Below are 20,660 nucleotides of genomic sequence, written 5' to 3' on the forward strand. Positions count from 1 at the left end.
AGAGCTGTAGAGTCTCTGTGCCGCCTCACTCTGAACTGGACCATCTCCAAATGCGTCCATGATGTCATCCATGGAGGGAAACTCGCACTGGCCCCGCCTCTTAGCACGCTGTCGCAGTTTGTTCCGGTGATGCTCGATCTCTGACTTGTGCCGCAGCGCCACCTGCAGGAACAGAGACGGTTGACTACAGTTAATGATGATGACCTCATGGCAAGCTGTGACTGGATGTATTTTTGTTGTCAACTCACCTCTGTGTTGACCTTTTCAGTGAGGGAGGGGCTTGGCTGTGATGGGGCATGTGGCTGCGGTGGGCTCGGACGTGGCTGCATGGCGATGAGCTGCACCTTGTTGGCCTGACGACGGGTGCCGTCAGATGACCCGCGGGACAGGCGGTCCACATGGTCAAAGATGGAGGACGAGGACAGCAGTTCGTCCGGGCCGCTGCCTGATGGAGCACCTGTGGAAGGAGAGGTCAGAGGACAGAAAAAAGTGAAAGGAGACTTAAAGACCAACAGAGAAGTGAAAGCTCAGACTCCCAGGATGCATTTCACCAGTGACCATCTACTGAAAGCTTGCAGAGCGAGTAGAAGAAGGTGTACTTTATTGGTCCCCGTGGGGAAAATCCCTCTCTGCATTTAACCCATTCAGTCAGTAGGTCAGTCCCATAGACTTCCATGTTAAAGCTTTACAGCAGAAATAAACGTGTTTATGTGTGCAGAGCTGCAGTTACTGCAGAAGGATAAAAAGTGACAAGCAACCAACAAGGAGATGAATATGGCGATGATAAGGATAATGATGAAGTGGGAGAAAAAAACTTTTTCCCAGAATAAGCAGCAGAAGAAACAAAGAGAGAATGAGGGAAATCCCTCAGACAGACCAAGACCCCCAGCACAGAGGTCAGAGGTCACATGCAGAGGACATCCAGGAGGCTGACAGAGGGGCAGCGATGCTTCAGCCACAACTGCGGTCAGATCTTCAGCATTACTCAGGGTTGTGTTTGTTACTGTCAGAGAAATTATTTTACCAGAAATAACCTTCAAACTATAGAGAAGTCTGAATATAAACATTTAGACAACAAGCATGTATATTCCAAGTGTACAAGAATAAGAAAAAAGAGAAGTTAATAAAGTAAGAGTGGAAAGTAAAATTCGCTCCATCATTTAGTGATGATCAGTATTCAGATTTAGCTTACTGCTGATGACTCGCCTCATAAACCAGGACCTGTTCTTCCCTTTATGAGTTAAGGTATTGTTGTCGCTGGTACTGTGATTACTGGAGACGGATCGATTTGACACAGTCACAGATTAATTATTATTATTGTTTAATCTGTGAATTTAAAGGTTGAGCTCTTGTCTCTGCAGCATCGCAATGCTTCACGTGTTGATAGGAAATGTGGATTGGAGATCGGTGTGTGAGAAGGTGGTAATGTGTTGGCATGGTAACGTACCCATTTTGCTCCTCCCTTCAAGTAGGCAGTGCATTAAACAGAAAAGACAAAGTTTGAACGGAGCAGAGCCTCCATCCTTTGTTTACAGCCTATTCATTACAAATACTAAAGCTGATTATGTCACTGTGGCTCTCACCATTTTTGGGTGTCTTCCTGTGCTGTTTCCCCTCGCTGGGTGTGGCCACAGGTCGGGTGCTTTCTTCTGCTGACTCCCTGCCGCTCGATTGGTCGCTTCCTAACGAGTCGCCGTCTGATGGGCTGAGCCTGACAATGGACACAACAGGTAAATGGCCTGCATTTGTATAGCGCTTTTCTAGTCCCTAAGGACCCCAAAGCGCTTCACACTACATTCAGTCATTCACCCATTCACACACTGGCGATGGCAAGCTACATTGTAGCCACAGCTGCCGGATTAAGTAAAATTTTGAGATACTTCAGTAAAAATGTTCGATGTCGACGATTTCTCTGAATGAAAAATAATCATGTCAACGAGCCAGTGAAGTTCATATTCTATATTTTTTAACAAGTTTGTTTAATAAGTCACAACATATTTCTAACCTCCCCCTGCGGCGGCTCGGCCGCGACACCTTGGTGGATGATCCTTTGGATTTGGGGGTGTTGAGGTCTCCGCCATCGGAGGGCGTGGCTTCCTTTACTGGTGCAGGAAGTGGACCGGACTCCTGGATCACCATGATGTCATCCTTACTGTGCTGACCCAGGTGAAGCTTTGCAAAGTCGAAGCCTTTAACGCTGGGAGCCTGAAGCTGACAGAGGATATGGATCAGGGGGTCAGTAAGGTAACAAAAACATCATGTTGGTGGCTAAAATCCTAAGATTGCAAACGCAGAGGACAGAAAAACACCAGGTGTCATCGCCTGTTAATTTTAAAGTGCAAGTCCTTTTTGTTGACCTCTGACCTTTTGCCTCTGCTGGATGGTGTTAATGGCGTCCGGCTGGAACTCAAGCTTCTCGGAACCGCAGAGCTTCCAGTACAGGATGATGATGATGAAGACGGCCAGTACAACCGGGACAACAACACCGACAATCAGCCAGATGCTGCTGCTCTGAGTCTCAGCTGGAGGGACAGAGATCGTCTCCACAGCTGGAAACAGAATCAAAAAGATCAAACTTTATCAATATGACACTTTCTGAACCAATCAGAAGCAGTTTGGACACACTCAGCATTAGACTCACGTTGGGCCAGCGGTCTCTGCACACGGTGTCCAAGGACAATGGCGGCCCTTTGAAGGTCCACACGGTTCAGAGTGGCGGCGGTCACCTCAGCAGGGACCCTCTCTCCACCGGGACCCTCCACAAAGTAAAAGACCTCCAGAGGGCGCTCTGCCCCTGACAGCCTGGAGACCCGCACCACCTGAGACACAACCGGTTCAGTGCACATTCACATTGTACAGGTACACACACCTCTGTCTGGTGGCATTACATCAGCCATCATTGCCTTGTGCGTGTACCTGTAGACTGTTGTTGCCCACTGCTGTGGCTCTCTTCCAGCGCCTCCTACTGGTTTCCTGCAGTCCCTCCTCCAACAGCAGAGCCAGGCGTCTCTCCAGACGAGCCTTAAAGCTTCTCTCAGCCACCAGCTGCTCCTGAACTCCCAGCAGGACTGATACCACACAAAGGGGAGTTCGTCAGAGCGAAGCTAACACATACCATCATCCACACAGTACAAAAACATCATACCAAAATGTAAAAAAAAGAAGAGAGTGGGTTTCTTACCTGTACGGACCCAGGTGGAGCGCAGGTGGTGTGAAGTGTTGAGCTCAGGGTAGTGAAAGGCTGTTAACAGAAGTTTGATAAAAACGCTTTACATATTGTCGGTTTAATGTTTACTGTGACGTGTGATGGGTTTGTGTATCGTCTCGTACGTTCAGCGATCTGCAGCGCAGGAAATCCCACGTAGAAGCTGAACTCCACCAGGCTGAGCTTCCTCAGGTGTTCACTGACCTCTGACCCCGGCAGGTAGCCCCGGCCATCCCGCACCGCAAACGTGATGTCGACGGGAACCTTCTGCTCCACCGCTGGCCGGGCCACGCTTATGGTGATGTTCAGCAACTGTGTGAAGAAGTAAAAGAAATTAGAAAAGCGAACGGCTTTAAATGGTGACCACACACGAAGCAAACTCACCTGTACGGTGGCGTTCCCTCCCTCATGTAATCTCTTCCGTGTCTCTGCGTACGCCATGGTGAGCCCTCTCTCCACCCGTTCACTGAAGTTGCAGACTCGGATGTCAACATGAGTGGGAACAAACTGCAGCACAGAGTGGATCTGATACCTGAGGTCAGGTATGGTGTACAGTGGTGAAACTGTGGGAATGGGGCCGAAGCGTGGCGGCGGTCGGCGGAGGGCATTGATGACGGACATGGCAGTGAAGATCAGCGGTCCCGACACAACGCGAAAGGCAAAACTGGATGGAGTTCTTAGGAACTGAAAAGGAAACAACCAGGGGAGAGTGGAAAGTTATTAACAATTTTTAAGTTTAGCTTAATATCTAATAAGGATTCAGTAAAGTAAATGAATAATTGAAAGAGAAGGCATTTAAAAAAATAAAGAAAAGTATGCATCAGATGGCATATTTTCATGGATTAAATGGTTTTTATTGATTTTTGTGTAATTTAAAAGCTTGGACCTTCTCCTGCTGCCTCTAACAGTCTATGGACTGATTTCTATGTGAAAGACTAAAATCTAAAGGATGTCAGGTTTATACTCCAAGTGTCTCGATGCCTCTGCTCCCAGTAAACAACAAGCTAACATTAGCTTAGAAACAGAGTTCACTATTACAAAGTTAATAAATGACTGGCTCCCAGCACAACGCAAACTCCACATAAGCATGAACCAGAACGTCAGTGACACAGTAACACACAGAGATCAGTCTCTGGTCATTGGTTGGTTGCTTTGGACAAACTAATGAGGAAGAAAATCCAGTGAGAAAGACAAATATTAGCCGATCATTGTCTGTGTGTTTGACTAAATTCTGACCAGTACTGCAGATAGAGTAGTGATTCTTGTGACTGCAGCCGAATGAGCTAAAAACAAACACTTCAGAGCGAGAACATTAGAGGACGGGCTGGGATTAGCCTGTTTCATGTGAAGTCTGTGAAGCAGGAGCTTGACTGTGAGGGGAAACCACAGTCAGCATCAGCAGGACGGAATCATGCAGATCTGAGAAGCAGCGATTCTGTTTGTACCTGCAGCTCCACTGAGCGGTTGAAGTCTTTTTTCAGAAGATCTCGGACCTGACTGAAACCAGCAGACGAGCCTTTGGAGCTGACTGCAGGGCACACAAACATGGAAGACATCAGTGATTAGACAGAACATGTGCAGCACCTGGAGGTACGGTCACATGACCTTCTAAGACTCTTACCTACTCTGACCAGGTACATTTCTGGCTTGGTGACATTGCACAGGTATTGTCTGGTGGGTGGTGTCTGGGCCACTCTGGGTGTGGTGACTGGAGGGGCTCTGGTCAGGCTGATGGCTGTGATTTGGGTGGTGGTGATGATGGCGGTGGTTGTTGTCGTGGTAGCCTTAGTAGTGGTTGCAGCCTTGGTGGGAGGAGCCTTTGCTGGCATCTCAGTGACCACTGTGGGCCTCTCTGGCCTCTCAGGGCGGGTGGGGGGTCCCAGCGGTGGAGGGGGAGGCACCCAGCTGGTGGTGTTGGACGGGGGTCGGGAAGGGTGCCTGCTTGGGACCGAGACATAGTCTTTGTGTTTTGGAGCAAGAGCAGTAGGGGTGGAAGGGATCTTGGGGGTGGCTGATGGAGCAGGTGTCTTCTCCTCACCTGTGAGGATAGGTGTAAGGATGAGGGGAGGTGTGGGCTGTCTTGGGGGATGCTTAGGCTCCAATCCTAGAGGAGCAATGGGGCTCGAGGATGGGGTAGAAGGAGGATGGTGGGTGTGTGTTGCTGTAGGTGTAAGGACAGGTTTGGAGTCGTTCTCATTTACCTTTTCCCTCTCCTTCTCCTTCTCCTTCTCCCTCTCCCTCTCCCTCTCCCTCTCCTTCTCCCTCTCCCGAGCCAACAGGTTTGTGTAGTACTCCAGACTGTTCATGTCAGGCAGCAGCAACTCCGTCGGCTCCAGTGGGATCATGTCCTCCAAGTCATAGTCCTCATCCCAGGTGGGGAAGACATCCGGATGGGCAGGCTGAGTGTGAAGGGGAATGTTGGGGGTTGAGGAGGAGGGGGAGAGGGGAAGTTTGGATGACAGTGAGAGGGTGGGGCGAGCAGGAAAGGAGGTGTCATAAGAGACCCAGTCCCCCCCATTGTCCCCATCATAGGGGTGGCTGGGCAGTGGCGTGGCGAGGGCCATCTCGTCACCTTCAGGTACCATGAAGGACAGAGTCTCCAGGTAGTCCCCAGACCCCCAGGCCTCCTCCAGTGAGGGCCCCTGTTCCCAGGGGGGAGGAGGAGTGAGGGTGGGCTGGCTATGTGGGGGAAGTGGTGGAGGTAGACTGGGGGACAGGAGGTCTGGAGGTCTCAGGAGGAGGTGGATCCCCTGAGCACCAGAGTCTGGGTCCTCTGCTGAGCCTGCACCACCACCGTTACTGTGGTATCCAGAGTCTGAGGGGTGGCTGGGAGGTGAGGGTCTAGAAGAGGTGGAGGATGATGATGGTGATAACGGATGTGACGAAGAATCAGTCGTTCTGTTGAATTCCAGCACAACTGTGGGCCAGAAGGACAGAAGTCGTGAATTTAAAAGCTCAACATTATACCTAAAGAGTGAGCGTGTGCCATAACCACATTGTTACCAAACACGAGGGAATAAACCTGAAGGACCCTGAAAGAAACTGATAAACATGAACAAATCTGAAGACCCTGAAGACCCGAATAAACCTGAGGACTGGTAAGAACCTAGGGACCCTGAATAAACCTAAGTAAAAAGTAAGAAAGTAAAAGCAGATCTATGGAGGACGTTTCTATTTTTGTGCAAATCTAACTGAACTTTGTGCTATATTAACATAAAGGTAAAATAGTATCTGTAGATGGGAACACAAACTTTAGTCTGTTTTTGCAGTCAGCTTTAATCTGAACAAAAAGAAGGAAAATAAAAAATATATCTGTTTTCTGGTGCCTGCATTGTAGAGGGTGACTTTGCTCTAAACAGGAAATGACTACAGTCACGGGTTAAAGTGGATTCAGCAGGTGGGGGAACACTAAAAAATCAGTTTTAGTGGCTCAGTGTGAGGAAAAAAATCGAACTCACAATACTTTCTACTGAGAGCTCCAGTAGATTTTCTTAATGTACAGGCTGTGATCAGCTGACCTGCTGCTCTTTGCGGGTTTACACACCTGAATTCAACCAGATGTGAGCAGATGTTTCATGAGTTGTTCTGGCTGATTTCCATACACTGACAGTACACTGTTTATGCTGTCTTTATATCGTTTATATCATTGTTTTCTACTTTAAATCCATCACAGTTCAGCAAACTAACCTGCTTATCCTGCACTAACTTGCAGAGGATTTTCATGCAGCCTTTAAATAACTCAGTTAAGTCTACCTCAGTTTGTTTAGCAGCATGATTCACAATATGAAGAAACATAATTTCACATGTACAAACCCAATATCTGATGCAAAAACCTTTAAGCTTTCTTTTCTCTCCCTGTGAAATACAGCAGCTCAAAGAAAGGGCTGTAAACCGAAACTAATGAGCCTGTTTTGAAAATGTAAGGAATAGAAATCTCAGATACTTATTTAAAATGTAGGGAGTAAAAGTCGTCAGGAAAAAAAATGTGCAGATACCTAAAATCTGTAAGTAAGTACAGTAATGAAGTATTTGCACTTCATTTCTTTTGACCTCTGCCAGTGGCACACTCGTTTTTACAAACATATTAGTATTTTTGAATTATGATTTGAAACTGATCACAGCACAATATAAAGAATAAACTCTGAAATGACAAAGCGTCACAAACACAGATCACCTTAATGAGACCGAGCTGGTTCAGCTTCTTAACAGCATTCATTCACACAGCAGAAACACACTCCTCTTTTTCCTCCCTTGCAGTCTCTTTAAAACCATTTGTCTTTATGACGTACGCACACACACACACACACACACACACAGCCTTGACTGGGTCTCTTTCATCTGGTCTTGGCCTTGTTGCCGTGGTGACGCCGTGCTTTGCGGCAGCATCACATGCAGAACAGAGACGAGTCATTGGTATTCAGGAGACGACGCCCTCTCACACACAGACAGACAGACTGATAGATCGATAGATGCAGAAAATATTTATCATTTTTTAATTATAAAGAATCTCTTCAGATTGATGCACTAGGCTAACTGCTAACCTGCATTTATCTGAGCTCCTGTATTTACTGCTCTCAGCTCTGAGAAACATCTCCTGTTATTCCTGACTCTGAGGTGCCCTCACAGAACAGCTGTGGCTGAGGTGTTTTATGGCAGCACATCTGCTTCTGTACTCCATCACATTTATTTTAAAGCGTTGGGTCCTTCTGATTTGCAGTCTAAAATATAAATCTACTCAAATATGACACGATAGTATTATAGATAATCTCCTCAGCAGTAAACCTTATTCTTCTTTCACCTGCTTCCATTAGGGGGTGCCAAAGTGGATCATCTGCCTCCATCTCCCAGCATCCTCCTCTCACACTGACAACTCAGCAGTCCTCCTTCACTACATCTATGAACCTCCTCTGAGGTGTTCCTTTTCTCCTCCATCTTCATCCTCTGCCCATGCTTAGACCATCTCAGGCTTCCCACTTCACTTTGTTTATTTACAGTTTTTTATTCACTAAGCGTTCATTATGTGCTTGCTGAGCTCTCACATCTGTTTTATTTCACATCTGCGTAGCTCTGACGTCTCATGGCACAGGTGCTCTATAGAAGAGCAGGTGGAGAATAAAAAAATTAGCCCAGGGAATTGAGCTACATTTCATTGTGGATGTATGACCATGTGATGTTTGTGGTTTTTCTTTCAGTGCACTGAAACAAGTTTCTACGTCTTCATCAGGTTGGACAAACTCATCTTCAGTCTGAATTAAAACACAGCCATGGGTTGAAATCTGACATCCATAATGCAACATGTGATCCACAGAGGGCGCTATAATAAACACACACTCCCCGAATCTGTCATCTCTAACACAAGTCCTGAAATGTCAAGTGACGTTTCAGGACTAAAAATGACATCACACCAACACAGTCACAACCAGCTGACCTCTGAGAGCTGTTTGTGATGAAGCAGCTTCCTGCTGCCTACATCTGATCAGCTGATGTCAGTGTAAACCTCCACAGTCTGACATCAGCAGGTCATGTGACTCTGTGTGTGCGTGAGTCAGTAATGTGGGAGGATGACAATATGGAGCTAAAATGAGACTCAGAAGAAGATTCCTGCACTGCAGTCCTTTTGAGGAAGTCCATGTTCATTTCCTGCTGTGTACAGATGGCTCAGAGGTCAGAGGTCAACATTAACAGCTAACAGCACCTAGCAAGGTTACCTGCAGCAGGTGAACTTGAGGTCACCATGGAAACCAATGTGCCAGCCACCAGCAGGACCACACCTAGTGTTTGTCTGCAGGCCGAGGTTCTGCGTTCCATCCTGGTCCTGGTGCTGGAGCTGGGGCCTGGCGAGGTCACAGCGTCCATCGTCCTCAAAGGACCGGCGGTGCGGTCCCGCTACAAAGAGCCGAAGGCCCCTCAGGAGGACCTGAGTAGCATAGAACAGCAGTCAGAAAATGTGTGTCCTGCAGGGTTCTCACCGAGCACAGGAGAACATTCTCCTGCTGGATGATGACATCATCAAACGGATCAGGAAAGATTCAGCTAAAACTCTTTTTTACCTTCATCGTTAGTTACTTTAAAAATAAAGGCTGTAAAGTTGTGTGGAGTAGTGTGTGACCCTCTGATGGGAAGGTTCATAGTTGAAACAATTCATCAAAGTTTGAAATAACAAATCTAACTATCAGCCTGACGCATTAGCTTTTGTCTCCGAACTAAAGTCCCAGCAAGTTCTGATACCCTTCCATCCACCCTGACCTCCTCCCTGCTCCAACTCAGACTACAGCTGGCCTGCTGTGGATGTTTAGGTCTGATGCTGAAACCAGTGTTTATGGACTGACACTGTCAGATAGGAGAGAGACCAATATTCTCGATGCACACCGTCTGTGAGAGCTTTGCTGCAAAGGTAAAGGTGATGAAAGAAAAACACTAAAGTGCCTCATTACAGTCCAGCAAGAAGCTGAGAAGACTCTGAAGCAGTGAAAAAGTAGGAACCCAGGGACAGGCGGTGCTGTAGAAGCATTCATTGTGAAGCAGACGTGCTGCTTTGAAAACAGACAAAGACTTGCAGCAAAGACTCAAAAGACTCCAAGTAGATGCACGTATGTCATAAACAAACTCCTACATCACCTCATTCTTGAGTTATTACATTTACAAACTTGGGTGTCCTCGCTGCCCCCCAGTGCCATGACGACATACCCCATCGGACTTTTACGGTTCAGGGGTAAAATCCCCCAAAATCCTCTGCTTAAAGGATCTGAAGGTTTTTACGTGCTATAGACCCTGCAGCAAACATTTTACTGTGACTGTGCCCTCTAGTGGTGGAAGTGCTTGGTGCTTGGTGTCCTGATGTCTTATTTTGGAGGACAGCATGAAAACGTCTAAAGCCACCCCATGACAAACCCACGACCTAAAGACTGTGGAACATGCTCATTCATTTGGTTTTAGGGTGTTCTTGGTGCTGAAGGCTGCAGGGAGGAGGTCGGGTGGATGGACGGGACAACAAAGACACAGAATGATGTTAGTCTAATATTTCAAACTGTACTCGTAAAGAATTAGGTACCTTAAACTGGGGCTGTTCAGCCTGGATAAAACCCCTCTGAAACTGAAACACGGAGCGCTAAAAATGCTTTGATGTTGCTTCGAGAGCAGCTCAGGTCTGAATGAAGATCACAGCTGACATTTCTGACAGCATGCAGAGCGGGGTCAGGATCAGGGCTGCCACACCATCAGAAGGTCAGTTAAACATGTACGTGCTGCTGGACCCTCACACCCGAATCACCTGATTTCAGCAGCTTCACATCCTTCATTCTGGAAGGGTGGAGGACATAAACCCAGAACATCTAGGCTTAGGCTACAGTCTAACTCTGAACCTGAAACACTTTCTCTGTGAAGATGATGAAGACCTGCTCCAACCTGCGGGTGGAGCATCTGGACCACTGACTTATTACTTCATTGTCCAGGTTTGTGATGAAGGCTAGCGGGGCTTTAATCTGCACATATTTCTGATCTCGTCTCAACTTTAACATCAGCACTTCCCTGTGAGTCAGCTCATCGTAACCAGGCTGAGCTGAGGACAGCTCTCAGGTAATATTAATAAAGAGATTACACGCAGTGTCACGTGATCCCTGCTGCTCCTCACAGCCCCTCATTACCGAGCAAAAAGGGAGCTCTGCTTTCTCTGCAGAGCACGATTACAAATGGGTCACTGTCCCAGACCCCGGAGCCTACGAGGGTGTGCGGCTGAAGCAGGAGGCTTCAGGCTCGCCTCCACCTGCGGGGATTTTTCTGTTTGCGCAAAACATGAAAATGTCGGTTTGAAGGATTTCACGTGTTTGCATAAAGAACCTTCAAAAATGATCAATCAGTCAATAAATCAACCATCGATCAATAAGTGAAACCACAAATACGTGACGGTGAATATTTAAAAGGTATCCAGCTGTTTGTCTGACCGGCTTTCACAACTGTGCCTAATAAAGTGACAGGTTGGTATATTCTCTGTCAGTCCGGGTTTTTGTGCTCTGCTCGGCTCCGTTTCCAGAACACTCACTCCTCTGCCGGTCTGGCCCGGCTCGGCCTCCTCTCAGATTGACCCCATTATCGGACAGATGCTAACAGCCTCCACCCGCCCGCCGAGTCCGCGAGGTGGAGGCTGCATCCGCCCCGCATGTTCGTGTCTGGGGCTGATATGCCCCCCTCCCCCTTCCCCCGGCACGCTCCGGTCCGGTCCGGCACGGCCCAGTTTACCGTGAGGACGACGCTGCCTCCGGTGCACGGCTTAAGGAGCCTCGCTTCTTATAGCGGCCGCGGACACACAGAGCCGCAGACCCGGGATCACATTCAGACTGCAAGCCGGGCCGGGCCGGGCCGAGCCGAGCCGGGCTATTCTCACTGAGTCTCTGCCACGGCGGAGACCTACCTGCCATCCTGGAGATGCGGTTCGGGCGCGTCACGCCTCTCCAAGCCGCGCAGCGCGCTCCCTGCGTGGGGAAGAAGAAGGAGGCGGAGAGTCCCCGCAGAATCACACCTCCTCCTCTTCTCCTCCTCGGAAACAGCAGCAATCAGCCTCCACCGCCCGGTGGTGTCTGTGCTGTCCGAACCCGTCACATTCACAGCGCGTCCGGTCCCGGTACCAGTCCAGCCGGCCCCTCCCAGCATCATCTGACCCGACCTGCAAGTCAAAGCGCTTCTTCTCACACACGGACCGTTATTTGAACCCGCACCGGCACCGGCACAGGGCCAGGACAGCCGGATCTGACCATGAAAATGAAACAGCAGAGAACTGCTCAGCTTTTATTTTATGAAGCCAACAAAAACACACACACGCTCTCTCTCTCTCTCGCACGCACGCACACACACTCTCTCTCTCTCTCTCGCTCTCTCTCTCTCTCGCACGCACGCACACACTCTCTCTCTCTCGCTCTCTCGCTCTCTCTCTCTCGCTCTGCTCTCTCTCTTCGCACGCACACACACACACACACACTCGCGCACACACACACACACACACACAAACGCACAGACTCTGCTCATGTTTTTATGCTTCATGCAGACCTGGGCCACGGGCACAGCGGTGCACTGGTTAGCAGGAAGGTTGTGGGTTTGAATCCCGTGGTCAGTTATTGGGCTCTGCGTGTGTGTTTGGTAACAGCTGACTTAATTCAGGTGTGTGAATGTGAGTAATAAAGTGCTCTGATTGGTCAGTTAGACTGGAAAAGATTAAGATACCAACCAGTTTATTTGAATGCTGCTGTTTCTGTTGAAGGTCACCCTCCGTATTTTCACCTTAAAGATGAACTGAGCACTCCTACAGAGAACAGCTGATACTCGAGAACAGTGCAGCCATAATAGAGGAAGCCTGCTCTGAACGGACCGACGTCACGGGCGTTCCTGTCTGTGCTGAAGTTTGAGTCTGCAGTAACGTTTCATATTTAGTTCAGTTAACGATCGCGGCCGTTTCTTTGGGTCTGTGAGGGGTCACCAGGATTCTGTGATCACATGACTCAATTTTCAAACTGTTGGTTTAAGGAAATTATGGATGAGGACACCAAATAAAAAGAAAGGTAGACTCAGAGTCTCTGACACCAGATCGTCCTGCAGCTGAGAGAGCCACAGAGCTCAAACTAAAGATATTAATAAAAGGCTCCAGTAAGAATCACTCCATTTTATTTACAGCACCAAATTAACAACAGTGACCTCAAGGTGCTTTATATTGCCTAAAGCCCATACAAAAATAGAAATACAGGTAGAATAAATTTCCCCCACACAGGCACATACACGCAGAGAAGCAGAAAATAATAGAAGTGGTTAACATGCTCAGTGAATGCATCAGTAATCATTTACAGACGTCCAGGAAGTGATGAAATCTTGAGCAGCAGCACCTGCTACTGTGATAAGGCACCCAGCCTGGTCCAGTCAACATAATCGGGTCACATTTGACTTCCTAACACCGGCACCTGCCTCTCCACCTCCTCCCGGGAGACGAAGCGAGGGCGACGGCGGACTTTCCTCTTGGTGTTGTGCTTGTGGTTCCTCTGGTACATGTCTGCAGAGAGATAGAGAACATGCTTAGACACCATCAGGAAGCGGTAACAGAGGAACACACTGGGACCTGAAGCCTAAAGGCTGGGATGTGTCTATGTGCTGAATCAGGGCATGCCATTGTGTCTGGGACATTCCCAAAACTTCATTCTGGGATTCTGGAAGTTTCTGTTGGAATCGTCACCTCTGACTTTCCTGCCCTGACTGTGGCACTCACTGTGGAACTGTGAGTCCCCACATGGAGGGATGCTGGACTTGTTCTGGGCCTAACCTGACCACTTCATTAACTCACAGTTACACCTGGGATGCAGGTGACAGGAAGTAGTACCTTTGAAGCTGATGATGTACTCTCTGTAGCCTTTCACCACTCTGACTTCAGCTCTTCTGTCAGACAGGTACTTCTTCTCCAGAGTGCAGGATGTCTCCGATGTGGAGCGCAGCTTCTCATCCTGAAGGACGTACGAGACAGACATCAGACCTGGAGCTAAATAAACATTTTCTGTATTCCTCTACAGCTCGCTCCCACACAGTGATCCTAAAGGTGCTCCAACTCACCAACTCTCCATATTCCACCCAGTTCCCACGGTCCCCCTTGTAGTACCACAGCCATTTGGTGGTCAGTGTGTAGTATAACGGCTTCTTCACGGAGGAAACTGTGGAGAGACGGCGAACAGGCTGCATCCCTCGAGTCATCGTGATGAAGTCGATGGTCTGAACACCAGCGCTGAAAAACATGGCAGCTGTGAGTGGCTGATGCATGAAAAACATCAACAACTTGCACTCATTGTGACCTCTGACCTCTCAGTCCTGGACGGGTCGCAGAAGTCTCGCTCAATGTCCTCCATGTTCTGCAGCTCCGTCCAGGTGCTGCCATCTAGAACCTCCCACTTATACGGCAGGTGGAAGTGCACCTGCAGGCACGAGTCTGCAGAGAGACCGAAAGACTGAGGCGAGGCCAATGAGCACGAACACGCCCACAGAAAACTCAGCGCAACCAGCAGGAAATCATAAAAATCACACAATCATACAATCACAAAATAACAAAAATGATATTAATAATAAAATATTAATAATTAAAAATAAATAACACAATCAAACAGGACTGTACAGATGAAAAATAAAGGAAATCAAAACAATGATAACAAAATAATACATTTTTTCCCCACTGGCAGATTTGACAGAAAACGTTATCTAGGAAGACAAATTTGAATAAATTATAATTTATAAACTTCAACTCTTTTGAACATGATGTCATGTATATACATTAAATATTTGCACTGAAGAAGATTAAATAAAAGAAAATTTGATATTTTAAACTGTACGTTTCCAGAGAAACCAATCAGATGCCAGCAAGGCACGAAAAATATTTTAGGTTTTAGTGAGAAAACAAATAAATCTTTATTTATAAAGAGTGAGTCAGCTTCATGTTGGAGTCTGTACTTCTACCCTGTGCTGCCACCTACTGGATGCACACGACTAAGTGCACAGCGGGAGGCTGAAAGAGACTTCCTGTGTGCCGTTTCCTCTCAGCCAATCAGATCCTCGCATGAAGAAAGTAGGAGAACTCACCCTGAAACTTGCAGCTGTTCCTGAAGAAGTGCAGGCAGATCTCCAGAGGGTGAGACGGCTCAGGAACAATGTCTGAAACATAAAGAGCCGAAGTCAGGGTACAGAGCTCCTCCTTGTGTTCACGTCAGTAACATGTAATCAGGTAATAACACACACATAGACACTGAACGCCATGTATGAAATCTGAATCTTGTGTCATGTTTATGGATAACCTCCTCATATTTGTGTAGCATTATCAGATTATCACACTGAAACACCAGCTTCGTAACATTATTTATATTTTTGGCAATTATGACTTCAGTGAGGAGACATTGTTGTGTCTGTGAGGCAGTATTCGCTTGTATAAAAGGCTTTTTTTCTTCCATATTTATGGAATTATTTTCTCCTCTTTATGGAGCAGATTTCTAATACTGATCTGACTTTTCCTGATCTGCAGGTTTCCTCCTCTATCCTCACAGTGATTAGACGGTCAAGGTTCTCAGGATCAGCAGGTTCTGTTTCAGGCTTCAGTCTCACCCATGGAGGTGGTGGAGGTGGAGGCCGCTCTGAGCTGGTGGATGTTGCTGTAGATGGAAGGCAGGTTGTGGATGATGTCACAGCTCAGTCCTCTCTCCTCCAGCATGTGGCGGCCGCGCTCGTCAACGGCATGCAACCGTTTGCACTTTTTTCCAAAGATGCAGTCGCCCTGCACGAAGTGCTGGCACAGGTGCACTTTGGTGCAGTCGCCCTGGAAACTACAGCAGCCGTGAGGCCCCGAGCCTTTGTTATAGTGCACACACACCTGAGCGAGCGAGCGAGCGAGAGCGAGAGAGAGAGAGAGAAAACATACAGAGCCTTCATGATTGGGTTAGAGAGAGTGTGTGTGATTTTTTTAAGGATCCAGCTGTCAATCACATTTTTACTGAAAGTCCCTTAAAAGCAGTGTTTGTCACAAACGTCACAAATGTTGAAGTGATGAAGTAAATGCAGACTCGGCTAAATAGGATACATAAATGATTAGAGTAAGGGTTGTCAAACTTACAGCCCGTGAGATACATTCATATGCCAGTCACAGCTGGACTGGCCATCGGGCATTCCATTTGCCCGATGGGTGGATGGTGATTTCTCGCTTTTAATGGGCCGATGTTTGTTTTGGGTTGTTTGTTTGTTTTGTAACGGTATAAACAATGGAAGGTGGTGGATTGGCCAATTAGTCATGATCTACTCTGGGCTGGACCAATTACAATACATCCGTATTGCGGTGAAAAGGAACGCGATTTGTCCCGTACTTCAGCTAGAATGAAAAAAGAGACAACGCTGGAGTTATACTGTCTTTACGCTGTCAGCTGCCTCTTCTTCTCTCATTCTCTCCCCTTCCCTCTCATGTTGCTACTTCAACCATGAAACTGATCAATGATCAGCTGATTGGCTTTTCTGTCTCAAGTCTCATCTCTCTTTGGCCCACCTGTTTGGCCCACTTTGCACCAGAAAGAGGAAACCACCAGATGTTGCGCTAAACAACAGCAGCACGTTTAAGCTTGATCAGCTGTTGTTAGAATTTATTTAATATTAATTTCTAGTATCAGCTGATGTTTGTTGGAGCCACAGCTGTAACAGCTGCTGGTTTGGATATGTGGTGAAGATGAAACCAGGAGATGTCCTTACTGAATCATCAGAGTTGAACAGGTGGTGGAGAAACAGGTTTACCTTTTAGGTGACAGGAATGATTTGAAGGGAAGTTATGAACTGTTTCTGAGAGGCAAATAACACCAGGATCTTGTTCTACATAGCTGACAGCTGGTAACTGTGCAGGGGCGGGTCTAGCAAAGTTTTGCCAGGGGGGCCAGGTAGGGCATTAACAGGGAAAGGCGGGTCAGTACGCGGGAGTCGGGTCTTCAGCCCTGCTGAGAACACTGACAAAAGTTTCACTGGTCCAACCCACTTAAAAGGTCAAAGTTCGCTTTATGTGGCCCGCTGTGTAAAATGACCCCCCTGCATTAGTTTCTGGTTACCTGAAGATCCTCGGTCATGTCCAACTTTCGATTTTCATTTTTGATTTTTGATTTTTGTTTTTTTTGTTTTACTTTCAGTTTCAGTTTCTTCTTCCGTGGATGTTACGTGACTAAAGAAGCTCTGTGTCCTCATGTGAGGCAAACAAATGGTGTCTGTTGCCATGGTGATCTCATACATGCTGCGTCTCATCACTTTCTTATTCACTTTTTTTTTCTTCAGGAGCGTCCCACGAATCTGTGCACAGTTGCGTTTCTTGTGTAAAGGGCAGAGTCGTTTCATCTGCTAACACTGAGCACGTCTCCTGAGGAACAGCCTGTGACGTCAGGTGAGTGAGGTGTGGGCGTTACCTCGGGCAGCAGCGCCGGGTCGTTGAGCAGCAGCAGCAGGAAGAGCTCGTCCTCGTTTAGCTGCTGCAGCGAGCACTCTTTCAGCAGCCTGGAGTTATGATCAGACCGCAGGTCGTGGGATGATCGACATGGTTTCCTGTGAGGAGGTACATTTACCATCAGCTCCTCTCACCCCGCTGTCAATACCAGTCAATCAACCAATCAGTCCATCAGTCAATCAATCAGTCAGACAGATAGATAATGGATCAGTGGTGCATGCTGTAGCAGGTGAGTGTTTTCAGGTCTGAAGCTGGTTTGTGATGATCGTCTGCAGAATCAGTTAGCATGGTGATGCAAACACGTAGGAAGTGAAACTTCCTAGTGGCAAGTGCTACCCTAAAATAATCCCTTGCCACCCCAAGTGCCACCCCAGTTTTGCATATGACAATGCTATCTTATTTTAATAAACAACACTAACAGTTTGAGCGTAGTTACAGTGAATATAAATGCTAAAACTGAATATATTGCATAGTGTTCCCCCCTCCACCATTAACAAATGGTTCAGCCCATAGCAACACCGGCTTTTTTCTTGTTTTCAGTAGCAAGCCATGGTTATGATTGTGCCAGAGCACATTTTGAACAACACCATGGGAATTTCGCTTTTTACACAGGTGGTTGGATGTTACACTGTGGAAATGGAAGGCACAGACCTATGCCCTGATTAGGAACCTACTCAGTCCGGTCAAGCCAGGGGATCGTTCTTATGCTGAGTTGGTGGGATTATTGAACAATCATTTTCACCCTAAGCCGAGTGAAATTGTGCAGCGGTGGAAGTTTAACACACGGAATAGAAGGCCGGAGGAAAGTGTGGGCGATTATGTAGCGGAGCTGAGGAAGCTCGCACAGGACTGTAACTTTGGAGACTCCCTGACGGTGATGCTGCGGGATCGTTTAATATGTGGAATAAGCGACGACAGAATACAGCACAGATTGTTAGCAGAGGATTTGCTAACATTTGAAAAGGCGCTGAAGTTTGCTCAAGCAATGGAGGCTGCTAACAGAGACATTGTGGATTTGAAGAGCATGACGGAACAGTCGCGATTCACTAAAGGATTAGGAGCAGTGAACAAGATGGAGGAGGGCGGCTCGACGTCACAACAGGTTGTCAGGAAGTGCTACAGATGTGGAGGGCTAAATCATGTGGCCAAGGACTGCAGGTTTGTTTCAGAAAAATGCCACAACTGTGGAAAGGTGGGACACATAAAAAGGGTCTGCCGAATGAAAATGGAACAAAAAGGAGGGCGTGGCAGACAAGGTAAACAAGCCCATTTCTTGGAAGAGGAGAATGTGGAGAGTGAGGAAGAAGGAGCTGAAATGCACCACATAAAGGCAAGAGTGACTATGTATAATGTGCATGAGGAGATTAGCATCCCAAGGGAAGAACCCATCAGACAGAAGCTAAAAGTAAATGGACAGAATGTGACATTTGAAGTAGACACAGGCTGTGGTTACACTATCATGTCGAAGGAGTCATTCAAAAAACTTTTTGAAGGCAGTAAGGCGCCCAAAGTAAGCAAGTGTGGAATCAAACTGAGAACGTATGGAGGCCACAAGGTACCCGTGTGGGGAGCAGCCCAAGTGCAGGTGGAATTCAGAGACAGTAAAAAAAACACTGGATGTGGTGGTGGTTGAAGGGGCTGGAACTAGTTTGATGGGTCGGGGATGGATTAAGGCCCTCCAATTAGACTGGCAACCTGTACATAAGATAGAAGGCAGAGATGATGCCTTACAGCGGATACTGGCCAGACATGAAACAGTGTTTAAGGATGAGTTGGGAACGCTGAAGGGGTTTGCAGCAAAGATACATGTAGCCAGTGATGCCAAACCGTGCTTCTATAAGCCCCGATCAGTTCCGTTTGCTATGAAAAAGAAAGTGGAGCAGGAACTGGAGAGACTGTTGGAGGAGAAGATCATCCAACCAGTGAAATTCTCAGAGTGGGCCGCACCCATTGTACCCATACTAAAGCCAGACTCCAGCGCCAGAATTTGTGGTGACTACAAACTGACTGTTAACAAGGTGTCGCCTGTAGAACAATACCCCATTCCACGAATGGAGGACATGATAGCGGGGCTGGCGGGAGGAGAAAAATACACCAAGTTAGATATGAGTCACGCATACAACAGGTTGTACTTGATGAGGAATCTAGAAAGTATGTCACAGTGAACACACACAGGGGTTTGTTTACATACACCAGGTTGCCATTTGGTGTGAGTTCAAGTCCTGCCATTTTTCAGCGCACCATGGAGAGTGTGTTGCAAGGTCTGACCAATGTCGCAGTGTATCTGGATGACATCATCCTGACGGGAAAGAATGACAAAGAACATCTTCAAACACTGGATGGAGTGCTGCAGCGGTTGGAGGAGGCGGGCCTGCACTTAAAAAGGAGCAAATGTCAATTCATGGAGAAGGAAGTGACATTTTTAGGACATCGGGTGGATAAGACCGGTTTACATCCAGTGCCAGCAAAAGTGAAAGCAGTGCAGGAGGCGCCACCCCCAAAATCAGTGACAGAGCTCAAAGCTTATTTGGGGTTGTTGAACTTCTATAATAAGTTCTTGCCAAATTTGTCCACACTGTTGGCCCCACTGCACAAGCTTCTGAGAAAGGGGGAACCATGGTGTTGGGGACCAACACAGGAGAAGGTTTTCTGCAAATCAAAGGAACTGTTGCAGTCAAGCAGTGTATTGGTACACTATGATGAGCAAAAGGATTTAATTCTTTCTTGCGATGCGTCCCCCTATGGAGTGGGAGCAGTACTAGCTCACCGCATGCCAGATGGTCAGGAAAAACCCATTGGGTTTGCATCGCGTACCCTGAATGCAGCAGAAAAGAACTACTCACAGCTGGATAAAGGAGGATTGGCTGTAATATTTGGTGTACAGTATTTTCATAAGTACCTGTACGGCAGGAAGTTCATGATTATCACGGATCATAAGCCATTGATAAGTTTGTTCCATGAGTTGAAGGCCGTCCCTCAGATGGCGTCACAGAGGATCATGCGATGGGCGGTGTTATTAAGAGCCTGAGTATGTCATTAAATACAGAGAAGGCAAAAATAACAGTAATGCTGATGGTCTGAGTCGTCTCCCTCTTCCAGAGAACCTCCCTAAAGAGGTGGCAGCTGAGGACCAAGTGTTGATGGTAGATCAGGACCAGGAGGGCGTGATGACATCTGAGCAGCTGCAAAGATGGACAACCAAAGATCCCATACTCTCCAGAGTGCGTGAGTATGCTTTGAGGGGATGGCCCACTAGAGACAACAGGAGCTGAGTGTGCAGGATGGGTGTGTGCTGTGGGGGGCGAGGGTGGTGATACCAGAACGAGGTCGATGCCCCCTGTTGGAACAGCTACATCAGTCACACCCAGGAATGAGCCGAATGATGGGCCTGGCCAGAAGTTACATGTGGTGGCCGCATATGGAGAATGACATTGAAGACAAGGTGAGGTCCTGCAGTACATGTCAAGAACATAGACACAGGCC

General features: G+C 47.5%; 4 protein-coding genes across 4 annotated transcripts in view; 2 read left to right on the forward strand and 2 right to left on the reverse strand.

Annotated features, from left to right (window-relative positions):
- Positions 1-466: 466 nt before the first annotated feature.
- si:dkeyp-27e10.3 (UPF0606 protein KIAA1549) lies at positions 467-12,020 on the reverse strand. The gene is made up of 13 exons (XM_014338786.2): positions 11,613-12,020; positions 8,914-9,122; positions 4,827-6,122; positions 4,651-4,733; positions 3,590-3,889; positions 3,331-3,517; positions 3,182-3,241; positions 2,917-3,068; positions 2,642-2,819; positions 2,365-2,549; positions 2,006-2,211; positions 1,584-1,711; positions 467-1,462 (listed from the first exon to the last, which is right to left on the reverse strand). The coding sequence occupies exons 2-13, from the start codon at positions 9,059-9,061 to the stop codon at positions 1,374-1,376; spliced, it is 3,012 nt and encodes a 1,003-aa protein (XP_014194272.2). The 5' UTR covers positions 9,062-9,122; positions 11,613-12,020; the 3' UTR covers positions 467-1,373.
- Positions 12,021-12,839: 819 nt separating this feature from the next.
- On the reverse strand, positions 12,840-17,275 carry parp12b (poly (ADP-ribose) polymerase family, member 12b; the record flags this gene model as incomplete). The annotated part of the gene is given in 7 exon segments (XM_005938362.3): positions 12,840-13,235; positions 13,560-13,680; positions 13,787-13,955; positions 14,030-14,156; positions 14,801-14,872; positions 15,317-15,581; positions 17,140-17,275. Coding segments are annotated over 7 exon segments (1,006 nt in total), but the record flags the coding sequence as incomplete, so codon positions are not given.
- A 344-nt stretch (positions 17,276-17,619) lies between these two features.
- Positions 17,620-19,342, forward strand: LOC121815605. Its single transcript, XM_042227205.1, has one exon. It carries the CDS (start codon positions 18,719-18,721, stop codon positions 19,340-19,342), a length of 624 nt encoding a protein of 207 aa, XP_042083139.1. The 5' UTR covers positions 17,620-18,718.
- A 975-nt stretch (positions 19,343-20,317) lies between these two features.
- The window catches only part of ovch1 (ovochymase 1), a 28,517-nt gene continuing 28,174 nt past the window's right edge, over positions 20,318-20,660 (forward strand). Inside the window, exon 1 of the mRNA XM_014338773.2 lies at positions 20,318-20,402. Coding sequence (XP_014194259.2) covers positions 20,318-20,402 — 85 coding nt within the window. The remainder of the gene's footprint in view (positions 20,403-20,660) is intronic.

This window comes from Haplochromis burtoni, unplaced genomic scaffold (genome assembly GCF_018398535.1).
Source record: "Haplochromis burtoni strain Fernald_Lab_line unplaced genomic scaffold, NCSU_Asbu1 Contig_249, whole genome shotgun sequence".
Lineage (NCBI taxonomy): Eukaryota > Metazoa > Chordata > Actinopteri > Cichliformes > Cichlidae > Haplochromis > Haplochromis burtoni.